This window comes from Macaca mulatta, chromosome 3, assembly GCF_049350105.2.
Source record: "Macaca mulatta isolate MMU2019108-1 chromosome 3, T2T-MMU8v2.0, whole genome shotgun sequence".
Taxonomy (NCBI): Eukaryota; Metazoa; Chordata; class Mammalia; order Primates; family Cercopithecidae; genus Macaca; species Macaca mulatta.
This window is the reverse complement of record NC_133408.1, coordinates 35,396,752-35,418,368: the sequence shown is the minus strand read 5'-3', so window position 1 is coordinate 35,418,368 and position 21,617 is coordinate 35,396,752. Positions and strand designations below refer to the sequence as shown.

The following is a 21,617-nucleotide window of genomic DNA, read 5'->3' as shown; positions in this document are numbered from 1 at the left end:
CTGAGCTCTTCCTCCTGGGTGACGGTCCCCAGGCAGGGCTGACCGTGTCTTGCACAGTTTCTGCCGCTGGAAGCCAGTCAGGAAGTGTCCAGCCGCTGATGGTTCTCCTGTCTCTGCAGACAGCACAGAGGCACCCAAACCAAAGAGCAGCCCGGAGCAGCCCACAGGCCAGGGCCGGATTCGGGCGGGGACCCAGCTCCGGGTGCTGGGCCCTGAGGACGACCTGGCTGGCGTGTTCCTCCAGGTAGCGATGCTGCTGCGCGTGGGTCTCTACCTGCAGCCCCTCTTCCTGTGTACAGCCTCCCCTGCCGCCTCACATGCACAGCGGCCTTGACATGCGTGGCCGCCTGACCCTGGCACATTGCTTTCACGTAACACTCCCATGCCCTCAGATGGAGGCTTAGGCCAGCATTGGGGAAGGGGGTCACCCTGCCTCCCCCCTGCCGTCCTTGCACGCCCCTCTGCACGGGGCATCCAGTTTGATATATGCAGAAGCCAAAGTTGCAGGTCTCACCCGAGGTCTGGCTGTTGGAGCTGGGGATCCTGCAGGCCTCACCACCTCCTGATGGGGAGCCTGGTGGGCCCTGGGCAGGCTCTGGACACCTTCGTCCTCTGGGGCAGCTGCTGGGTGTTGGGGTCCCTCACTGCTCCCCATCACAGGTCTCAAGGGCCCTGGGCCCCTCAGGCCACAAGGCGGGGGCCACAAATGAACAAGGAGTTGATGGGACGCGGTTCTGGCATGAAGCTGCACCCACCGGGCACTCAGCCTCTTCGCTGTGCTCCTCTTCCTCTGCTTCCTCCTGACACCGGCCTGCCCTGTTCCAGATCTTCCCGCTCAGCCCAGACCCTCGGTGGCAGAGCTCCAGTCCCCGCCCCGTGGCCCTCGCGCTGCAGCAGGCCCTGGGCCAGGAGCTGGCCCGTGTCATCCAGGGCAACCCTGAGGTGCCGGGCATCACGGTGCGTGTCCTGCAGGCCCTCGCCACCCTGCTCAGCTCCCCACACGGCGGCGCCCTGGTGATGTCCATGCACCGCAGCCACTTCCTGGCCTGCCCGCTGATGCGCCAGCTCTGCCAGTACCAGGTGCCCGGGTGTGGGCCTCGGGTGGGAGGAGGAAGGAAGGCAGTGAGGGCTCTGCCTTCCGCAGGATGGCCTGGGTGTCGTGACTGCTCCTGTGTGGGTCTTGGGTCTCGGTTTCTTTTTTTTTTTTTTTTGAGACGGAGTCTGGCTCTGTCGTCCGGGCTGGAGTGCAGTGGCCGGATCTCAGATCACTGCAAGCTCCGCCTCCCGGATTTACGCCATTCTCCTGCCTCAGCCTCCCGAGTAGCTGGGACTACAGGCGCCCACCACCTCGCCCGGCTAGTTTTTTGTATTTTTTAGTAGAGACGGGGTTTCACCGTGTTAGCCAGGATGGTCTCGATCTCCTGACCTCGTGATCCGCCCGTCTCGGCCTCCCAAAGTGCTGGGATTACAGGCTTGAGCCACCGCGCCCGGCCTTGGGTCTCGGTTTCTAAGCAAAAAAGGACAGTGCCCCAGGGAGCGGCGGCAGGGTCCCCTTTCTTCAGTGAACATTCCCCTAGGACGGGAGGTGGGGCAGTGCGGCGTCCGCCTGTTCGCGCCCCACCACCCAGATGCGGCGCCCCTGCCTTGCTTTCCCTGTCTGCTGGTGCCTGGGACTGTGTTTTACTTTCGTGTGTGTTTATTTTTTCCCTTGAACCACATGGGAGCCCTCACCAACTGGGGGTTTTGAAAGGGTCTCTGCGAGGTCATCTGGGCCTGTGCAGGAGAGGCACCGTTTCAGGCAGGAGGTGGGATGAGGTTGGCTCAGGCCCCAGGTGCCGGTCGCGGCAGGTGTCAGCAGCCTCACAGCCCCGGTCTGGGCCTTGGGTGCCGGGTCCTTGTGTGTCATCTGCCAGGGTAGCCACATGCCACTTTGTCCCCGCAGCGCTGTGTGCCGCAGGACACCGGCTTCTCCTCACTCTTCCTGAAGGTGCTCCTGCAGATGCTGCAGTGGTTGGACAGCCCTGGTGTGGAGGGCGGGCCCCTGCGGGCACAGCTCAGGATGCTCGCTGGCCAGGCCTCGGCCGGGCGCAGGCTCAGCGATGGTGAGGACCGTGCCAGACTGGCAGACAGCTGGGGGGCACTGGATGGGGGCTCACACAGAGTGGCCAAGCTGCCTGGCACCCCGAGGCCCGGGGAGTGGCTTGTGGGGGGGTGCCCGCGTGGACCCAGGGGAGCTCTTCTACCGTGGGGCCTCCCTGGACGGGGCATACCAATAGGGGTGAGGGCGGAGCCACAGGGCACTCACACAGATCTCCCACAGTGCGAGGGGGGCTCCTGCGCCTGGCCGATGCCCTGGCCTTCCGTCAGGACCTGGAGGTGGTTAGCTCCACTGTGCGTGCCGTCGTCGCCACCCTGAGGTCTGGGGAGCAGTGCAGCGTGGAGCCTGAGCTGATCAGCAAAGGTGCCTTCCTGGCCCAGTCCCCTCGGGCCGCTGGGGCCTTGGGAAGACCCAAGCCTGCGGCTGCTTCTTGCTGTCTAGTGGGGGACGGACAGTGGCTGCTCAGCACTGTCCTCAGAAAGTGCCCACAGAGGTTCCCTCTCAGATGGCCGAGGGCGGGGCCTCTTGAGAATGAGTTGGAGCTTCCTCCTTGGTGGGCCCCCCGATCACTGCTGCACCCAGCAAAGTGAGCCCCGGCCCCAGCTGCACTGTCTGGCCCTGGCTGGGCTCTCCTGTTGTGTTCCACACACGGTCACCCCACATCCCACCCTGGCTAGCCCACACCCACTCGGCAGCCCCCCCGACCTGGGCGTGACCCACATATTTATCTGTCCCTTGCACAGTCCTCCAGGGGCTGATGGAGGTGAGGTCCCCCCACCTGGAGGAGCTGCTGACTGCGCTCTTCTCTGCCACTACGGACGCTGCCTCCCCGTTTCCGGGCTGTAAGCCCGTGGTGGTGGTGAGCTCCCTGCTGCTGCAGGAGGAGGAGCCCCTGGCTGCAGGGAAGCTGGATGCGGATGGCGGCGGGTGAGCTGGGGTGCTGCACACGGCCGGGGCAGGCGGGCAGGCGGCACCAGCTCCTCCCTGAGCCACCTTCTCCCTGCAGCCTGGAGGCCGTGCGGCTGGGGCCCTCGTCAGGCCTCCTGGTGGACTGGCTGGAGATGCTGGACCCCGAGGTGGTCAGCAGCTGCCCCGACCTGCAGCACAGGCTGCTCTTCTCCCGGAGGAAGGTGGGTGGCATCCAGCTTCAGCACGGGGACTCACCTGGGGTCTAGGGCTCTTCCTGACCTGCAGTGCAGCAGCCTTGGCCTGGGCGAGCCTTGCAGGGGCCCCAGTAGCCCCCCCGCTCTCAGGCCATGTCCTGTAGCAACCCAGAGGAAGGGCAGGGTCCCCTGTTGGCCCCAGCAGAGCCCAGGCCAGGGTCACAGTCGCCTGTGGACCAGCCAGATGTGGGGACGGGGCGGGTGAACGGGGTAGGGTTGGCCACGCCAAACCCTGTAGATTGTGTAGGGGCCTCCGTCTTCCCAAAGGGAATGGGGCTGTGGCCAGGAGAAGGGAGGGCAGGTGCTGGGCTCCCCAGGTCCCCCGCAGGGGAGGGATGACCTCACCAGAGAGGCTGCACGGAGCCCTGGGCACCTCCACTCTGTGGCATGGCTCCCATGGGAAGAGGTGGGGAGATGCTGCACAGCCACCAGGAGGGGCCCTCCAGCACCACATGACGGGGCCGGTGTCACCGGCAGCACCCCAGGCCTCGGCTCTCTGAGCGGCTCATTGGGGAAACCATCAGCTGACCTCAGCAGAGTCTGCCATTGGCCCTGGTGAGGCCATCTGGGCTTCTTTCTCCCTCCCCAGGGCAAAGGTCAGGCCCAGGTGCCCTCGTTCCGCCCCTACCTCCTGACCCTCTTCACGCATCAGTCCAGCTGGCCCACGCTGCACCAGTGCATCCGAGTCCTGCTGGGCAAGAGCCGGGAGCAGAGGTGGGCGCCTCCATGTCCCTGACCCGGGCCACGTGCACACTGGCCTTTGCCAGAACTCTCCCAGCGCCATCTCTGACTGGTATCTCCCGTGCTGAGACGAGACACCTCATGCTCAGTGGAACCCGTGCCTCCCCACAGGTTCGACCCCTCCGCCTCTCTGGACTTCCTCTGGGCCTGCATCCACGTTCCTCGCATCTGGCAGGGGCGGGACCAGCGCACCCCGCAGGCAGGTCTTGGGAGGGTGGCCCATCCGGGAGAGGGCATGGCGCTCCGGGACTGATGCAGATGCCTGTTACAGAAGCGGCGGGAGGAGCTAGTGCTGCGGGTGCAGGGTCCGGAGCTCATAAGCCTGGTGGAGCTGATCCTGGCCGAGGCAGAGACGCGGAGCCAGGATGGGGACGCGGCCGCCTGCAGCCTCATCCAGGCCCGGCTGCCCCTGCTGCTCAGCTGCTGCCGTGGGGATGATGAGGGTGTCAGGAAGGTGACGGAGCACCTGTCAGGCTGCATCCAGCAGTGGGGAGACAGGTGCTCAGGCCCCCTGGCCCCAGATGCTGCCTGGGAGTGAGCCCCATGGAGGGGGTCGAAGCCCAGCCCCGGGTGGTTCCCCATCACGCCTGGTCCCGTCCTCCCACCCCTGTCACTGGGGCCCCGTCCGCCTGGTGAGCCCTGCTCCATCTCTTCCAGTGTGCTGGGCAGGCGCTGCCGAGACCTCCTCCTGCAGCTCTACCTACAGCGGCCGGAGCTGCGGGTGCCCGTGCCTGAGGTCCTGCTGCACAGCGAAGGAGCTGCCAGCAGCAGCATCTGCAAGGTGAGGGCACCACTCTGCCGCTCCCTGCGCCGTCCCAGGTGCCCTGGCCGGGCAGGGAGGGAGGGCAGAGGCCCCAGTTTGTGTGGCCATCACCAGCTTCACCTCTTGTCCCTTCCCGGTCTGTGCTGCCCTGTGGCCCTGTGGGTTTGTCTGCATTGAGTTTTATACCGAGGGGGCCTGCAGGCGCTTCGCTCGCGGGGCGCCATCCAGCAGAGTCTGGAGAGTCGTGGTGTCATGGGCGCTGAGCGGCCTGCCATCGTGTGGATGGACCGTTGGTTTATCTGCTCACCTGCTGGTGGATGTGGAGTCACGTTCAGTTTGGGGCAGTGACAGCTGCTGGGGACTCGTGCATGGGTCTTGGTGGACGGCTGCGTCCGCTCCTCTCCAGTCACCCTGGGGGCAGGGCTGGGCCTCTCGTGCCCGCTTCCCCGCCACTGGCTGGAACCCGCAGCCTGTCTTCTGCTGGTATCACAGAGGGCAGCTGACTTTCTCTAATCATTTCTGCCTGTGATTTTTTTCACTTATAAGTTGTTTTATATGTTGAAATCATACTTGATGTGCAGTTTTGCAGGGAGTTTTTGAGGCAGGGTGTCTGCTGCCAAGGCTGGAGTGCAGCGGCACCATCATAGCTCACTGCAGCCTCAACCTCCCGTGCTCAAGTGATCCTCCCACCTCAGCCTCCCGAGTAGCTGGGACCACAGGCATGTGCCACCACACCCAGTTAATTTTTTTTTTTTTTGAGACGGGAGTCTCTCTCTGTCGCCCAGGCTGGAGTGCAGTGGCTGGATCTCAGCTTCCTGCAAGCTCCACCTCCCGGGTTTACGCCATTCTCCTGCCTCAGCCTCCCGAGTAGCTGGGACTACAGGCGCCCGCCACCTCGCCCGGCTAGTTTTTTTGTATTTTTTATTAGAGACGGGGTTTCACTGTGTTAGCCAGGATGGTCTCGATCTCCTGACCTCGTGATCCACCCGTCTCGGCCTCCCAAAGTGCTGGGATTACAGGCGTGAGCCACTGCGCCCGGCCATCTTTTTGTATTTTTAAAAACAGAGACGGGGTCTCGCCATGTTGCCCAGGCTGGTCTGAACTCGTGGGCTCTGGTGATCTTCCTGCCTCGGCCTCACAGAGTGCTGGGATGACGTGCATGAGCCACCGCACCCGCCTGGCCGATGTGCAGTTTTGGCTTGTTTCCCGCTTTGTATCATTTGGTGTTGAGCTTTGGTTTTATTCTGTGTGGGGTTTTCCCAGAGGCTGGCTGTGGCCTACCTGCCCTCCTGAGGTGCTCATGGAAGCCTTAAGGAGCCAGTTCCTCTGCTCATGGCATGCCATGTGGTGGATCGCTGCCACAGCTGGCGGCCAGGCTGAGTGTGGGCGGGCAAGTGAGGGGAGCCAGCGGCCCCAGCCTCAGAAGGCCCCTCCCTGCAGCTGGATGGACTCATCCACCGCTTCATCACGCTCCTGGCGGACACCAGCGACTCCCGGGCGTCGGAGAACCGAGGGGCAGACGCCAGCATGGCCTGCCGGAAGCTGGCAGTGGCGCACCCACTACTGCTGCTCAGGTGCTGCCTCAGAAGCGCTGCCCTCACCAGACGCTGGTTTAACCAGGGCTCTGCGGCTCTCCAGCCTGAGCAACAAGAGCGAAACTCCATTTCAAACAAAAAACAAAAAGCATGTTTCCCATGGGCTGAGGTTGACGGAGGGAAGTCAGAGCCCTGAGCTGGGCCTCAGGTGGGAGGAGCTGGGTGGGCCCCAGAGAGGGGCAATGTCATCCCCACCTCCTAGGGCGGGGGGTGGTGTGGGAGTCGGGGTGGGCAGCCCAGGGTCTGGCTCCCGGGGCAGTCAGTGGGGCCTTCCTCGGGACATGTGCCACGTGAGCCGGCTGGCCGGGGCTGACTGGGCCCTCACTGCGCCCGCAGGCACCTGCCCATGATCGCGGCGCTCCTGCACGGCCGTACCCACCTCAACTTCCAGGAGTTCCGGCAGCAGAACCACCTGAGCTGCTTCCTGCACGTGCTGGGCCTGCTGGAGCTGCTGCAGCCACACGTGTTCCGCAGCGAGCACCAGGGGGCGCTGTGGGACTGCCTGCTGTCCTTCATCCGCCTGCTGCTGGTGTGTACTCCCGCCGCCTGCCCCCGTGCTCCCTTCCACTCCCTCTGCCCTGGCCCAGGCCTGCCGCCTCCACCCGGGGAGGGACTGGAAGGACCCCTGCAACCAAGGCCCAGGCCAGGCCACCTGCCCTGGGGACCAGCTCCCACCCTGGGAAGCCCCTGCCTGCTGCCCCTCGTGTGCCTGGGGGTCCCACGTCCTGCAGAAGCCCAGCCCAGACCCTCCGTGCTGCTCTCTGCGTGTCGCTTGTGCCACCTCGAGCCCCTCATCGATCTGGGCATGTGCCCCAGACGGCTGTGTCCACACCCTGACAGGCCACACTGGCCACCCTCGGGCCCGTGACACCACAGTGATTGGCAGAGGGGGCTCATTGGCTGGGGGCTCGTTGGCTGTGGAGTCCGTGCCCTGAGGCTCTGGGAACAGATGGGAGCACAGGCTGTGTTTTGGCCCAGCAGGGCAGAGCAGCTCGAGGGTGCCGCTTTTGCTTTGCAGAATTATAGGAAGTCCTCCCGCCACCTAGCTGCCTTCATCAACAAGTTTGTGCAGTTCATCCATAAGTACATCACCTACAACGCCGCGGCAGCCGTTTCCTTCCTTCAGAAGCACGCTGACCCGCTCCAGTGAGTGCCACGGGCTGCAGGGAAGCCTCGGGCCTCTGGCCAGGTCCAGCAGGGTCTGGAGGGTGTTCTCGGGGAGACTGGGTCATGTCAGATCTGCGGCTCCTGAGGCAGGAGAGGGCTGCTGTGCGTGGTGCTCATCCCAGGGGGCAGAGGCCGCTCCACCCTGCGCCGGAGCTGTCCACACCCACCCCTGCAGCTCTCTGTCCTGTTCCATGCACACGTGGCCTCCCCGCCTGGGCCTCCCCTGACCCAGCCTTCCACCCGCCAGCGTCTTCCTCCCAGATGAAAGCATCTTCTCTCCCTAGCGACCTGTCCTTCGACAACAGTGACCTGGTGATGCTGAAATCCCTCCTTGCAGGGCTCAGTCTGCCCAGCAGGGACGACAGGACCGACCGAGGCCTGGACGAAGAGGGCGAGGGTGAGTGGGGCTGGCAGGGGCTGCTGGAAGCAGCTGTGGAACAGTCCTGGGGGCCTGGTTTTCCCGGCCGCACAGCCAGCCCTGGGCCGTCTGAGGCGTCCTGATGGGGCTTTGTGAGCCGGGACCTTGCTGACTGGCTGGCCCCTGGCCCACCTCACGGGGACGAAGTGCTGACTGGTGCCTGACAGAGCATCAGCACACCTGCCCGGCACATCGCCCCACCCGGCACATCACCTCCACCCCTGGCACGTCGCCCCCGTCCCCCGGCATGTCGCCTCCAGGCGGCACGTCGCCCCCACCCCCGGCGCGTCGCCCCCTCCCCCGGCGCATCGCCCCCGCCCCCGGCACATCACCCCTACCCCTGCCACATCGCCTCCGCCCCTGGCACATTGCCCCGCCCCCGGCACATTGCCACACCCCCGGCACATTGCCTCTGCTCCTGGCACATCTACCACCCACCAGCGCTTGTCCCAGGTGTCCCTCCCCAGGAAGCCTCCCCTGGTCCTACTGGGCAGGGCTCGTCATTGGCTTTTCACTCCCGTCCTTCCCTGCCTGAGGTGACACGGCACCGCAGCACGTCTCTCCTGTGCCGCCGGAAGAGTGCCAGGCCCGGGTCCCAAGGGGCCATCCTGCCTTGTGCCCAGTGGGTCATGGCCCACATTTCGAGAAACAGCAGGGAGAGACTCGCAGAGGTGCATGCGTCGGATCCAAAGGGGGCTCCCGGCTCCTGGCTCTACCCTGTTTGTGGAGCGCTGCTGTGTGCTGCCACCTTGGGAGCCTGGACAGTGGCCACTGTGCTGTCGGGAGGGCAGGCCCTGGTGCTTCAGTGTGGCACGTCCTGCCGCTCCCGCCCTCCTGCAGCACTGCCACTGTCTTCCAGAGGAGAGCTCAGCCGGCTCCTTGCCCCTGGTCAGCGTCTCCCTGTTCACCCCTCTGACCGCTGCCGAGATGGCCCCCTACATGAAGCGGCTTTCCCGGGGCCAAACGGTGGAGGGTAAGTCGAGCCCTGCTTCACCCACTCGAGGTCGGTGCCCTGGGTCCCATGTGGCTGCGGGTAGCAACCAGCAGCTCTCCCGGCACTGACTGGGGCGTGAGCACGGCCCACGCTGGGCTGTGGGTGGGTGGGCCGTTCCTCACGTTAGGGAGCACCCCAGAGAGGGCCTTAGAAACTCAGGGGCCCAGGGGAGCTGGAGGGTGCTGCTCTGCTTCAGACACAGCAAAAGGCAGGGGAGCACCCTGAGGGGGTGGGAGTGTGGCAGGAAGAGGTCAGGCAGGTGGGCAGGACCAGCGGGTAGGCAGGACTGGTGGCCGCCTTCAGAGAAGAGCCAAGACTGGGTGGCCCAGGTGGAGTTGGGCCGTGGGGCCACTTGATGCTAAGAGCACCCTGGATGTGGGGCTGCCGCAAGGGGTCAATCTCTTTCCTTGGAGACCACGAGTAGGGTCAGGGGCGGGCATTTGCGGAGCTTGGGGGCAGGGATGGGCATTTGCGGAGCTTGGGGGCAGGCACGGGCATTTGCAGAGCTTGGGGGCAGGGGCGGGCATTTGCGGAGCTTGGAGGCTTCACTGCTGCGGGTATCACTGGGCTCATGCTTTCCCGTGATTTCTGTCCTGTGGTGCTCGGGGCCTTGCCCCCTCTGGGTGGCTGGCTGGGCTGGGGTGGGCAGAGGTCTGCTTGGGCCCTTCAGCTCCGGCCTGGCCCTCTCTCTGTGTTAGATCTGCTGGAGGTTCTAAGTGACATAGACGAGATGTCCCGGCGGAGACCCGAGATCCTGGGCTTCTTCTCGGTGAGCTGGATGGGGCTGAGGGAGAGCTGGGAGGAGCTGATCCCTTGGAGAACCTCAGCAGGGCCACTGCCCCCAACAGGGTGTGCTCGCCCTGAGCCCCAGGGAGTCCTCTGAGGCCGGGCTTCGGGTGGGGCCCCAGCCCAGGCATTCACAGGCTGCCAGGGCAGGCCCACCTTTAGCCCTGGGCTGGGACTGGCCGATGGCGGATGCGTCCTGCCTTTTGGATAGGAGCCTAGGGTCCCTGCCATTGCCATCAGCCATCAAGAGACCAAGAGGTGAAGGGGCCTCGATGGGGGCTGGACCCCCCAGTCACACACCTCCCACCTTTTCCCCGGTCAGACCAACCTGCAGCGGCTGATGAGCTCGGCCGAGGAGTCTTGCCGCAACCTGGCCTTCAGCCTGGCCCTGCGCTCCATCCAGAACAGCCCCAGGTGAGACCACGGCCGGCCTCCGTCCGCCGCCTCCACCGGGCCCTGCTAAACCAGGTCACTGCTTGACCCACCTGGTGGCCAGACCAGGCTCGCCCTGTTGGGTGGGGGTCTGGCGTGGGCACAGGGCGGAGGTGCCCACTGAAGTGCGTGGCTCTTTCAGCATCGCAGCTGACTTCCTGCCCACATTCATGTACTGCCTGGGCAGCCAGGACTTTGAGGTGGTGCAAACGGCCCTCAGGAACCTGCCCGAGTACACTCTCCTGTGCCAAGGTGAGGACAGGTCCCCCGTCTGGGGCCCTGGCAGCCCCAGGGGAGGCCGGAGGCGCGTCTTCTGAGAGCTGGCTCTTGCAAGTCCCGAGGTCTGGTCACTGCGGCCAGGGTGTTTGTGGTCAGCATGACGTGCGGGGCCCCGTCTCCCCCACAGAGCATGCGGCTGTGCTGCTGCACCGGGCCTTCCTGGTGGGCATGTACGGCCAGATGGACCCCAGCGCACAGATCTCTGAGGCCCTGAGGATCCTGCATATGGAGGCCGTGATGTGAGCCTGTGGCAGCCGACCCCCTTCCAAGCCCCAGCTCGTCCCATCCCTGGGGATCCTCAAGGCGAAGCCCAGGGAGCGCCACCATTGCTGGTCTCCGAGGAGGTGAGGGCGCCGAGCTCCGAGGCCAGGCAGGCCCAGGAATAATACTCCGAGCCCTGGGGTGGCTCTGGGCCAGCTGCTGGCATGGGGGCCGTCCACCAAGCCCTCATTCACCTTCCGGGCCACAGCCCTGCAACAGAGTGGTGGGCAGCGTGGCCCAGCGTGTGCAGGATCCCACCGGGCGTGGCCTGGGCTGGTTTTGAATGAAACGATCTGAACTCTCTGTGTCCTCTTTGGTGTCCCATGTCACCCTCTGGCCAGCTGGAGCCTCGAGGACCCTGGCCTTGGCTCCCCAGCCCTGCAGCGCAGGGAGTTGAGCAGGGTCCTGGGAGGTGGAGACCAAGGCCAGGCCGGGCTCTCCCTTGGGCCAGCAGTTCCCGCAGGTGTCGAGGGTCAGGGGACGCTGCCTGCTTGGCTGCCCCCACCATCACGGTCTCCCCGTCAGGTGCCGGCCCTGGGCCCTGCCTGGCCTCGAGTCCTCTGCTCACGGGGTCGGCCTCTGTTGAGTGAGTCCAGCCTTGTCAGGCTGTGTGGGGGACTGGCCCTGCAGACCGATCTCTCTCTCCTGCACTAAAAGGATCAACAAGGCCCTGAGAGCCTCAACTGTGGGTGTCCCCCTGTGGGAGCTGAGTGGGGGTCCCATTCCGGAAGAGTCCCAGTAGCCGGCGATGCTGCTCGTCCTGCCTTTCCCAGCACCCGCTCACAGGGGAGGGTCTGGGAGGGTCCTAGTGCATGCAGGGTGGAGCTTGGTGTGGGGCCCGTTTGCTGGCCCGGTTGGGGTTAGAGCTGCCCACCCCTCTGTCCTCACCGTAGTGGGGTCTTCCCAGCACACAGATGGGACCCGTGCTCTCCCGGTTCCCTATGAGTCCCCCCAGGTCAGCCCCGCCCCGGCCGCCCTCTGCCTGGGCCACTGTGGCTGAGAAGCTGACCCAGGCCCTCCTCGAAGCCTAGGTAGCGCGAGGCCTCAAGGTTCTAGTGATGCCGTGGCCTTGGGGAATGCCCCGCGACAGCACCCAGCAAGGGGGCAGCCGGGCTCCAGGCCCACAGCCTCCCAGCCCAGCCCAGCCCCTGGCCTGCGCGCCCGCCCAGGCCCCTGCGCCCTCCTGCCCACCCTCCCCGGACTCTTCCAGGCTGCACAGGTCCAGGGACCAGGTCGCGGGTGGGGTGAGCCAGTGCCGGGTCTAACACCAGACATGCCTGTCTGCAGCTGGCTCCTGTGGCTCCAGGGGACTGGGAGGCTGCTCTGGGAGTGACTTGGAGGCCTATGGGCCGCCGAGCAGCCTCCATCCCAGCTGTGCGGGGCCATCCTCCTCCACCCTTGCCCTTAGTGCCTTGCCTTCAGGCCCCTGGTGCCAGCACCTCTGCCCTGGGTCCGAGTGTGTGTTAGGATTAGGGACAGGGACAGCAGTGAGGAGCGCCCAGCACAAGCCTGGGTGTGGGATGAGGCCCTTTCTGCTCTGCTGCTGGCTCTCCTACCTCTGCACAGATAAGGGACAGGGCTGAGATTTGAGCCCTAGGGCCCTGGAGCCATGGGCTGCCCCGGGGTGGGACCTGGGAGGCCCAGAGGCCCTGGGGCTGGGCTGAGCGGAAGCGGGGCCTGAGGTTTGTGCAGTGGGAAGGGGCCCGGGAGGCTCAGCAGATGCAGGGCAGGGATTTGGATGCCTCCCCGGCCCCGGGGGTAGGGTGTGGATGTAGGGAGGCATCCTCATAGGGGGTGGGTGTGTGCAGGCTGTGCGGGCTCAGGGGTCAAGGTCAGGGCCCGTGTCCACCCGAGTCTTAGAGGACAGAAGCGTGTTACGGCTTGGTGGGGACACGACCCAGTCTCATCTGAGACTGAGGACGGGCCCACCCAGCCCGCTGGCCCCCAGTGCCTGCTGTGTGCCCCACACCCAAACCCCAGCCTCCTGAGGGCCAGGCTCTCTCTCCCAGTCCTGGATGTGGGGCCTTTGCCAGTCCGCACCTTCGGGATCCCAACCCTTCTCCCCAGGTGCAGCACCTGAGCCACGTCACCGTGTCCCTTCCAGCCAGACCCACCCTTTCCTGACGCTACACCCCCTATGGGCTCCTGAGGCACCTCCTCAAGGCTGGCTTCCCACACCCCACAGTCCGGAGCCTCCTGCATCCCGCCAGCCTTTGGTCCTCTGCTCTCCTGACGTCCCTCCAGCCAAGGCCTGCCTGCCTCAGGGTCTGATCAGAGAGGGAGAGTGAGGTCCGAGCTCTGTGGGCTCAGAACCCAGTGCCTGGGTTGAGGACAGGGAAAGGGAAGGATGCTGCTGCTAGGCCTGGAGGCCAGTGTGTGTGTCCCAGCTGGGTGCAAGCCTGGGCCCTTCACGGGGGTGCCTGTGTCTGGCTCAGAGCAGCCTGTGACAGGTAGAGCCCCAGGACATTGGCTGGGGTCGTGGACCAGGCACGGGGAAGGGGGATGGGGAGGGCGCTGAGGGTGGGGCCCTGATCCTGAGGCCTGGGACCCTCTCTGGGCCTCTTGCTGCCTGGGCCTGTGTTCACTCCCACCCAGGAGGCAGCGGAGGTTAAGCTAAGCAGAGGCATCCGGGGGAAGTAGCTGGCCTGGCAGGTGGCAAGGGCTCAGGCTAGGGATATCGGCTCTGGTGTGTGTGCCGACTGGGGCTAGGATGTGCCAGGCGTGCCCGAGACCCCACCCACCCCAGGGTGCTGACCCCAGGGCTCAGGGACTTGGTGGCTCAAAATTGTGGCACCCGTGGGGCAAACTTAGCCCCCACCTGGCCAAGTGCTTCCATAATCTCTAGAGGGTGGCCTGGGCCTGTCCCCACCATAGAGGGAACCCCAGGGGGCGTGTCTGGCCTTGGCTGCGGGGGTGGACCGCAGGTTCTGTGTCCCAGAGGTGAGAGGCTTCTCCGATCTGTGCTGGGCAAGATGGGGAAGATGGCTGGGAGGGAAACCTGACCGCTCCTGGACAAAGAAATGAGTAGACTGGAATCTCTGCCTGCAGCAGGCGCCTGGCAGGGGCTGTGTGAGCAGAAGTGTGGGTGTTGGAATGATGGTGCCCACCCCAGGGTGGACAGGGGGCTGCGGGATGGACCAGGGAGCCCTGGGTCAGGCCATGATCCACGCCTGGCCTCTGCCTCCCTCTGGTTCCCCAAGTTCCTCACCACGGCCACTGGGCCCAGGGACCTCGGGAAGCAGCCATGCGGGGCACCCAGTAGGACCCCTCCGCTGCTGGGTGGCTGCGGGCAGGTCCCAGGCCGTCTGTTCTGGAACAGCGGAGGATCTGGGATCAGCACCTTCCCACGTGGCTGTGACTGAGCTCCTCGTCTAGGGTCACCCCTGGAGCCCAGATGGCCCCAGGACTCAGAGAGTCCAGCCCAGACCCCACAGTTCCCTTCCTTCCAGGAGCATGTCCGAGCCAGGCCAGGCAGGGTGCCAGCCCCTCCCGGTGGTTCCTGGCAGTCCGGGGCTCACTCCTCCAGGTGGGGATGGGGCGGGGCCAGGGGATGCCATAGTGACAAGCTCACCTGCTTCTTCAGTCTCAGAACAAGTGCTTCCGGGTTTCAGTTTCAGCTCTGGCTGGGGATGGACCCTGACCTTCAAACAGGCCAGACGGTGGTGGCCACAGGGCTGAGTGTGGGCACCGGGGAGATGAGCGCCCTTGGCAGCAAGAGTGCAGGTCTCCCCATGAGGTGTCTCCCACATTCACCCTGGGAGGCCCAGACAGTGGCCCGAGGTCACGTGGCAGGTAGGGTGCTGGGCAGGAGCTGTTTGGGGGGCCTGGGCCTCCCCCAGCTCCCTTCCTCAGAGCAACCCAGACCCCTGACCCAATTAGGCCCAGGCCTAGCCAGTGGTTGGGGTCATTCCAGGTGCTTCAGAAGAGGAGGGTGTGGCTGAGGCCTCCCCCAGGGACAGTGGCCCCTTCTGTCCTGGGAGGTGGCCTGTAGGAAGCTGAGGAGCATGGGCAGGCAGAACTAGACATCCCAGTTCTTTCCAAACCCCCTCACTGGGCCAGGCCCAAAAGGACACCCCATGCCAGGCCCTGCTGGGGTCACTGGGGACCCAGGGTTGGACCCCAGTAGGCCTGTGCCAGGGTGTGGTGGGCACCCTCTCTCTGCCTGGGGGTTAGGAAGGGCTCTTGGGGGAAGGCAGCATGGCGGGTGGGTCTGGAGCGGTGGGGAGGAGTTGGGCCCATCCACTTGCAATGGGGCACAGGGCTCTGGCTGACCACCAGCAGGGCAGGTGGAGGGGAGGGGCCGGCACCCACAGCCCTCTTTTCTCACTGGTGCCCTCCTGCTGTGGAGTCAGGCCTGGAGAGGCCTGTAAGCCTCAGGGGGCACAGGGGGCAGGCCTGGCACACAGGGCTCCTCGGGCGCTCATCCCTCATCCTGTAGTAGGGAGACTGGGGCCCTGGGAGGGGAGGGAGCCGGGAGGCGGCCACGCGCCGTCCCTAAGATGGAAAACGCAGGGGCCTGGTGAGGGCGGCACTGACCACAGTACTCTGCACACCAGGCCACTGGTGGCGCCCCGGCTGTGGGGGACACAGGGTCCTTGGGGACACAGGGCCCGGAGGCCTCCAGAGCTGGGGTACGGTGGAGGGGCTGCTGCATCCCAAACACCCTTTAGGCCTCTTTCATCCCCAGTCAGCATTCCAGCCAGGACCCTGGAGGCCCTGTCCACAGAGTCCAGTCAGGTGGGCCATAGCCTGTGGCTGCAGGCCCGGGCAGGTGGGTGACACAAGGCAGGACCGACCCCAGGGTTCTGACGCCAGCTCCCTACCCGGACTGTGGCCTTGGACAAATTGCTGCCCCTCTCTGAGCTTGATTCCTTACCTGTGAAATGGGCATCAAGGTCATGCCTGAGACCGGGTGTGGCGGCTCATGCCTATAATCGTAGCACTTGGGGAGGCCTAATCCCAGCACCTGGGGAGGCCGAGGTGGGCAGATCACCTCGAACACCTGAAGTCAGGAGTTCAAGACCAGCCTGGCCAACATGGCAAAACCCCGTCTCTACTAAAAATGCAAAAATTAGCCGGGAATGGTGGTGTGTGCCTGTAATCCCAGCTACTCGGATGCTGACATGGGAGAATCGCTTGAACCTGGGAAGCGGAGGCTGCAGTGAGTTGAGATCACCAAGATAGCGCCACTGCACTCCATCCTGGGTGAAAGAAAAAGACTTCGTCTCAGAAAACAAAAACAAGGCTGGGTGTGGTGGCTCATGCCTGTAATCCCAGCACTTTGGGAGACTGAGGCAGGTGGATCACTTGAGGTCAGGAGTTTGAGACCAGCATGGCCAACATAGTGAAACCCCGTCTCTACTAAAAATACAAAAATGAGCTGGGCATGATGGTGCATGTCTGTAATACCAGCTACTTGGGAGGCTAAGGCAGGAGAATCCCTTGAAACCCGGGAGGCAGAGGTCGCGATGAGCCAAGATCATGCCACTGCATTCCAGCCTGGGCAACAGAGTGAGACTCCGTCTCAAAAAAATAAAAACAAAAAACTGCCTGAGACTTGGGGGCAGTGAACAACCTGTGTGACACACAGCAGGTGCCGAGGACCAGGCATCTGTGCTGTTCTCTCTCTTCTCTGAACAGAGAGGTGCCATGATCCAGACAAGGACACACAGCACTTAGAGGCAGGCTGGCTTCTCTGCCCCGGTCCTGCCACCCAGCGACACCCATCAGCCCCCGTGCGAGCCCTGTGCTCCTCGAAGGTGGTGGGGCGGGGCTGGGCCCTGTTACAAGGGATTCCTATAAATGGCGTGGAAAGGATTAATAATGTATTTATAACACATCGTGGTGGTAGTCGAGAATGATCTATAAATGTGCAGTAAATGTTTTATAATGTTTTTGTAACCCGTTATAAATGATAAATGGCAGACCATAGATGCCGGATCAAATATTTATAACACATTGTGCACGGCGTCGGGCTGCTACAGTTCAGGAAAGCCATTAATAATAAAGTGGATGGAAATGCACGAGTTACCGACATGCCCAGCAAAGCCATTTATAATGAAACGTAGAGTTTGGCTGTGGGAAGCAGCCCAGTGGCCCCAGCCGCAGCACCGGCCAGGCTCTCCTGGAGGCTGGGGAAGGAGCCGCGTCGTGAATTATTTGTGAGGTGTTCAGATGAGAATGTATACTCCCCATAGCACACCATATAAATATGCTATTAATATACCCAAGGTGGCATGCATTATTCATGGAGCCTAATTAATTAATGGGTGGCCCCTTAAAATGGGGTGTCACAGCTTCCCGCTCCCTGTCCTGCTGGGGGCCGTAGGGATGCCGTTGGTTGACAGCAGCCTCTGGGGTGGGGAGGAGGGCGACGTCCCTTCCACGCTCTGCAGTGGGGCCGACGTGGTCCCCCACGACCGTCCGCAGGGGTCCTGTGGGCAAGTCAGTTTGGGAACCACTGTGTAGTGTGGCCTCTCGCCGGGGGAGAGGAGGTGCAGATAAGGCGATGAAGGCTCTGAGAAGTCCCGCGGGAAACGCCCCTCAGCCAGGACACCTCCCTTGGTTCTTTCTCTCACGCCCTCTGCATTCCCAAACCGCCCCCGCCTCCCGGACTCAAGGAGCCAGTTCCGTTCTAGCTTGGCCCAGCAGCCTTGGTCAGGTGACGTTCAGGGTTGAGTCCACACTGGTGGAAGGAGTCAACCCCTCATAAGCCCACCCCACCCCTCCAGCTGTGGTGCTCGAGTCCCCACCTCTGGAGCCCCTCCGGACCCAGCAGCCAGCGCGTCCTCCAGGAGCTAAGCTAATGCAAGCCCAGGTGGACATTTTGAACTGAAATGAACGATGCCTCGGGCCGTGTCTTCCCTCGGTCCTCAGCATGGGCCCTGCCACCCTGATGGGCTGAGAGACCCCTTTCTCCCTGCCTCCATGTCTTTGAGGGGGTCAGAACACGTGGAGGCTGGAAGTGGGGAAACTGAGGTCATCTGGTCTGGAAGTCCTGTCCTGGACCAGGGTGGCCACGCAGGCAGGACACCAGCTGGGCTGACCTTCTCCCGGACCTCACCTGGTGTCAGAGTCAGGGCCGCTGCCTGAGAGGGCAGGCCAATCAGGTGGCCTTCTCTCCTCCCTCTTCTCTCCTCTCCCCTCCCCTCTCCTCCTCTCCTCTCAGAACCTGTTTTTTGAGCTGCAGAATCAATAGAACCACCTATTTTATAGATCATAAACAGGATCTTGTTCTGTCACCCAGGCTGGTGTGCAGTGACATGATCACAGCTCACTGCAGCCTCGACCTCTCAGCCTCCATCAATCCTCCTGCCTCAGCCTCCCAGAGAGCTGGGACTATAGGTGTGCACCACCACACCCGACTAATATTTTTGTATTTTTTGTCGAGGTGGGGTCTTGCTATTTTGCCCAGGCTGGTCTTGAACTCCTAGCCTCAAGCAAACCTCCCATTTCAGCCTCCCAAAGTGTTGGGATTACTGGCATGATCCCCTGCACCCAGCCCATCTTGGGTTTTAAACCCACAGCCAACCCACACCCATATATGTATGTGTGTACACACACACACACATTAATGTCTCTGTCACCGAGGCTCGAGTGCACTGGTGTGATCACAGCTCACTGCAGCCTCCTGTTCTCAAGTGATCCTCCTGCCTCAACCTCCTGAGTAACTGGGACTACAAGCATGAACCACCACACCTGGCCCAGAGTCAGTTTTTTAGGGGGTGGAGGGTGGGGACAGAGTCTCGCTTTGTCACCCAGGCTGGAGTGCAGTGGTGCGATCTCAACTCACTGCAACCTCCACCTCCCGGATTCAAGCGATTCTCCTGCCTCAGCCGCCCAGGTAGCTGGGACTACAGGCATGTGCCACCACGCCCAGGTAATTTTGTAGTAGAGACGGGGTTTCACCATGTTGGCCAGGATGGTCTCAAATTCCTGACCTTGGGTGATCCTCCCACCTTAGCCTCCCAAAATGCTGGGATTACAGGCATGAGCCACCACACCTGGCCCAGAGCCACTTTTAAAGGGTGGCTAAGTATCAAATGAGAATGTAGGCATGGAAATTGGTGGCAAAGGTTGGAGTAGGGACCTGGCTGGGCCCTGCTGCCTGCACCCCTTCCTCCCGCAGCCCCCGCGCCTCCTCCTGGTCCCCTGCACCAGCGACACCAGCCTACCTTCAAGTCTTCCTTCCTGCCGCAGGGCCTTTGCAACTCCTGTTCCCTTTGCCCTTTCCCCTTCCTCTCCAACAAAGTGATTCCTACTTAGCCTCCAGGTCTCAGTTCATGGTCCTTCCTAGGGAGATTCTTGCTCCATCTTCTCTCTCTCCTCTCCTCTCTCTTTCTCCCCTTTTTCTGTCTCTCTGTTGGTCTCAGGCTGAGGTCATCATCATTTCTAAAGGGCCTGAAGTCTGGGCCCCCATCTGGGTCCCCGTCCTGGGGTCTGTTGAGCTCACACCGCTCTTACCTGTTCCCCACCCCTGGGTACATGATGCTGCATTTATTGTGTGCCTGGTCATGGGGTAATCCTTGGTGGAAGGGGGCTATGATGTCACTTTGCAGATGAGGAAACTGAGCCCAAGAGAAGGCAGTTTCCCAGTGAGGCCGGAAGGCAGCAGGTTCCCCGGGCAGAGGCTCCGTGTTGGATGGGGGAGGCGTGTGCAGACAGAGTCCACATGGCAGCCCTGGGGAGCACAGATGGGGACACCGGGAGCCTTCGGTGACTCTGAGGGGCTTCAGGGTGGGGGTCTTGGAGGACGAGGAGGAGGGGCGGGTGCTGGGGGCCAGTGCGGGCGCGAAGCTCTGGGGTCAGTGTGGCTGGGTGCGGCCGGGGAGATGCGGCGTGATAAGCCTGCTGAAGGTCTGATAAGCAACCTGGACTTTATTCGAAGGACAGCCTGGGAGGCTCCTGGCAGGGGAAGAGCTTGGTCAGGCCTTCTAGAAAGATCCCTCGGGCTGCTGGGGAGGGTGGACTCTGGTGGCCAGAGGGGCAGGAGGCAGCCCTGTGGGCAGAGGTAGGGGGACAGGTCTGGATAGGAGGGTGGCAGCCGTGGGCAGTGGGGAGAAGGGGCCATTTGTTTGGGGGTGTCCTGGCTCCTGGCTTCGGGGACCCTGGAGGGACGTGCTGTGTGAGGTGCTGGTGGGGAAATGCCACAAATGCTGCCTCCCAGCTCACTGGTGCCAGAGGGGGGCCGTGCAGGATGGGCCACGGGGTGACCAGTGAGATGGCTTTTTAAGCGTGCAGCAGTAAAAGTTCACGATGAAAGTGAAACTCAGGCCACTTCCCATGCCACTCCTTGTAAGGGACCTGGGCCCTAGTGCCTCTCCACCCCTATGTCCCCCATCCCCCACTAACTCCCCCCTCCCACTACCCCGCTGCTTCTGCTTCTTGATCTTTCCCTTATTTTTCAGCTTTTCCGGTTCTCCTAACCGCCGCCCTAGGAGTCAAGAAAACCCGGTGCCAGGACCAGCTCCAGCTGTCCTGGCACGATATCCACAGGTCAGGGGCTGTGGCGGAGCAGTGGTTAGGGCCAGCCACAATCCCAGGCCACAAGGGCTCTCTGCCTAGCAGCTGCTTGCATGCCCCTGGTGACGGGGAGCTCACCACCTACACACAGACCTCACTGACAGGCAGCCAGCCATGCATACTACGGTGTCTCACCAGGGCCCAGCCTCAGAAAGAGCTGGAACAGCACCAGTGGCATGGATGGGGTTGGAAGACCTCAGTTTCTGCTTCTCCCAAGGGGCACGGAGAAGCTGCCCTGACTCCTTGCCAGGGGCTACTGCGGGAAAACACCTTCCTTCCTGCAGGCCCTGCCCGGACAAGCCCTGGCCCCACAGCCAGCGGGGTAGGGCCCCCTCACATGGCTGGTGTCAGTGATTCCGCCCTCGTCCAGTCCTGGCCACAGACAAGGTTCCCCAAGGAGAACAGGGCCAGGGGCCAGTCTGGGATAATTTAAGGCCCCACCAGAGGGACTTTCCTTATTGTGTCACATCTCAGAGTGGAAAATTGGGAACTACCCTGCAGGTCAGCCTGAGGAATCTCCTGCTCCAGGAATAGATCCTGCCCACAGGCCCCCAGAAGGAAAGCACAGGCCAGCTGTGCAACTCCGGCTCCATGGCCCCCTTCCTGACCTCAGTTTCTCCTCTGGCAATGCCCAGGCCTCACCTCTGCCTTGCCTGGAACCCCCGCTGGCATGTAGTGGCCTGGAAAGAGAAACCAGATGCGGACGTCGTTTGAAACCCTGACATACAGGGCGCCTGCTGCTCCCCGGGAGGCCGGGCTTCCCAGGGCTGAGGCCCCAGACAGGGCAGGGCTGTTCGAGCCTCAGTGTCCACATTTGTCAACTGGCCTTTCCTGCTTCTTCTTCATGGTGGTGGGAGGTGGGGCGGCGAAAAGAAAGAAAATCCCAGGTCTCCGCAGGGGTCCAGAACGCCAGGACCACCAAGCAGCCCGCACCCCTTCCCCGGTTGGAGGTCTGGGCCAGCAGCGGCGGGGCGGGGCTTGGGTAGGGGTCAGGCGGCGGGGGGCGGGGCCTGTCTGGGGCGGGACCCGGCGGCGTGGGGGCGGGACTTACCAAGAGGCGGGACCTGCCCAGGGCTGGAGCCTGTGCCGCGGTCGGGCGGCGTGGGGACGGGGCCTATCAGGAGGCAAAACCTGGAGGCTGGGGGCGAGGCCTGTCAGGAGTCGGGGCCTGCCTGGAGCGGGTGCCTGTGTCGAGGCCAGAAGGCGTGGGGACGGGGCCCATCAGGAGGCAGGACCCGGCGGCTGGGGACGGGGCCTGTCGGGAGGCAGGACCAGGCGGGTGGGGGCGGGGCCTGCTGGGAGGTGAGGCCTGCCTGGGCGGGAGCCAATGCCGGGGCCGGGAGGTGTAAGGACGGGGCCTATGAGGAGGCAGGATTTGGCGGCTGGGGGCGGGGCCTA

General features: G+C 63.4%; 1 protein-coding gene and 1 long non-coding RNA gene across 2 annotated transcripts in view; one reads left to right on the top strand and one right to left on the bottom strand.

Annotated features, from left to right (window-relative positions):
* Positions 1 to 11,000, top strand: part of INTS1 (integrator complex subunit 1) — a 34,833-nt gene extending 23,833 nt beyond the window's left edge. Inside the window, exons 30-48 of the mRNA XM_015133155.3 lie at positions 120 to 244; positions 826 to 1,080; positions 1,943 to 2,102; positions 2,321 to 2,461; positions 2,842 to 3,025; positions 3,105 to 3,228; positions 3,851 to 3,975; positions 4,114 to 4,201; positions 4,274 to 4,500; positions 4,660 to 4,783; positions 6,206 to 6,339; positions 6,697 to 6,889; positions 7,379 to 7,506; positions 7,812 to 7,924; positions 8,805 to 8,918; positions 9,638 to 9,708; positions 10,048 to 10,139; positions 10,300 to 10,409; positions 10,564 to 11,000. Of these exons, the coding sequence (XP_014988641.3) occupies positions 120 to 244; positions 826 to 1,080; positions 1,943 to 2,102; positions 2,321 to 2,461; positions 2,842 to 3,025; positions 3,105 to 3,228; positions 3,851 to 3,975; positions 4,114 to 4,201; positions 4,274 to 4,500; positions 4,660 to 4,783; positions 6,206 to 6,339; positions 6,697 to 6,889; positions 7,379 to 7,506; positions 7,812 to 7,924; positions 8,805 to 8,918; positions 9,638 to 9,708; positions 10,048 to 10,139; positions 10,300 to 10,409; positions 10,564 to 10,679 (2,624 nt within the window). The 3' untranslated portion in view covers positions 10,680 to 11,000. The remainder of the gene's footprint in view (positions 1 to 119; positions 245 to 825; positions 1,081 to 1,942; positions 2,103 to 2,320; positions 2,462 to 2,841; positions 3,026 to 3,104; positions 3,229 to 3,850; positions 3,976 to 4,113; positions 4,202 to 4,273; positions 4,501 to 4,659; positions 4,784 to 6,205; positions 6,340 to 6,696; positions 6,890 to 7,378; positions 7,507 to 7,811; positions 7,925 to 8,804; positions 8,919 to 9,637; positions 9,709 to 10,047; positions 10,140 to 10,299; positions 10,410 to 10,563) is intronic.
* Positions 11,001 to 13,254: 2,254 nt separating this feature from the next.
* On the bottom strand, positions 13,255 to 21,543 carry LOC144339686 (uncharacterized). Its single transcript, XR_013415001.1, has 2 exons — positions 21,271 to 21,543; positions 13,255 to 17,131 (listed from the first exon to the last, which is right to left on the bottom strand). It is a non-coding gene; the product is annotated as an uncharacterized LOC144339686 (long non-coding RNA).
* Positions 21,544 to 21,617: the final 74 nt, after the last annotated feature.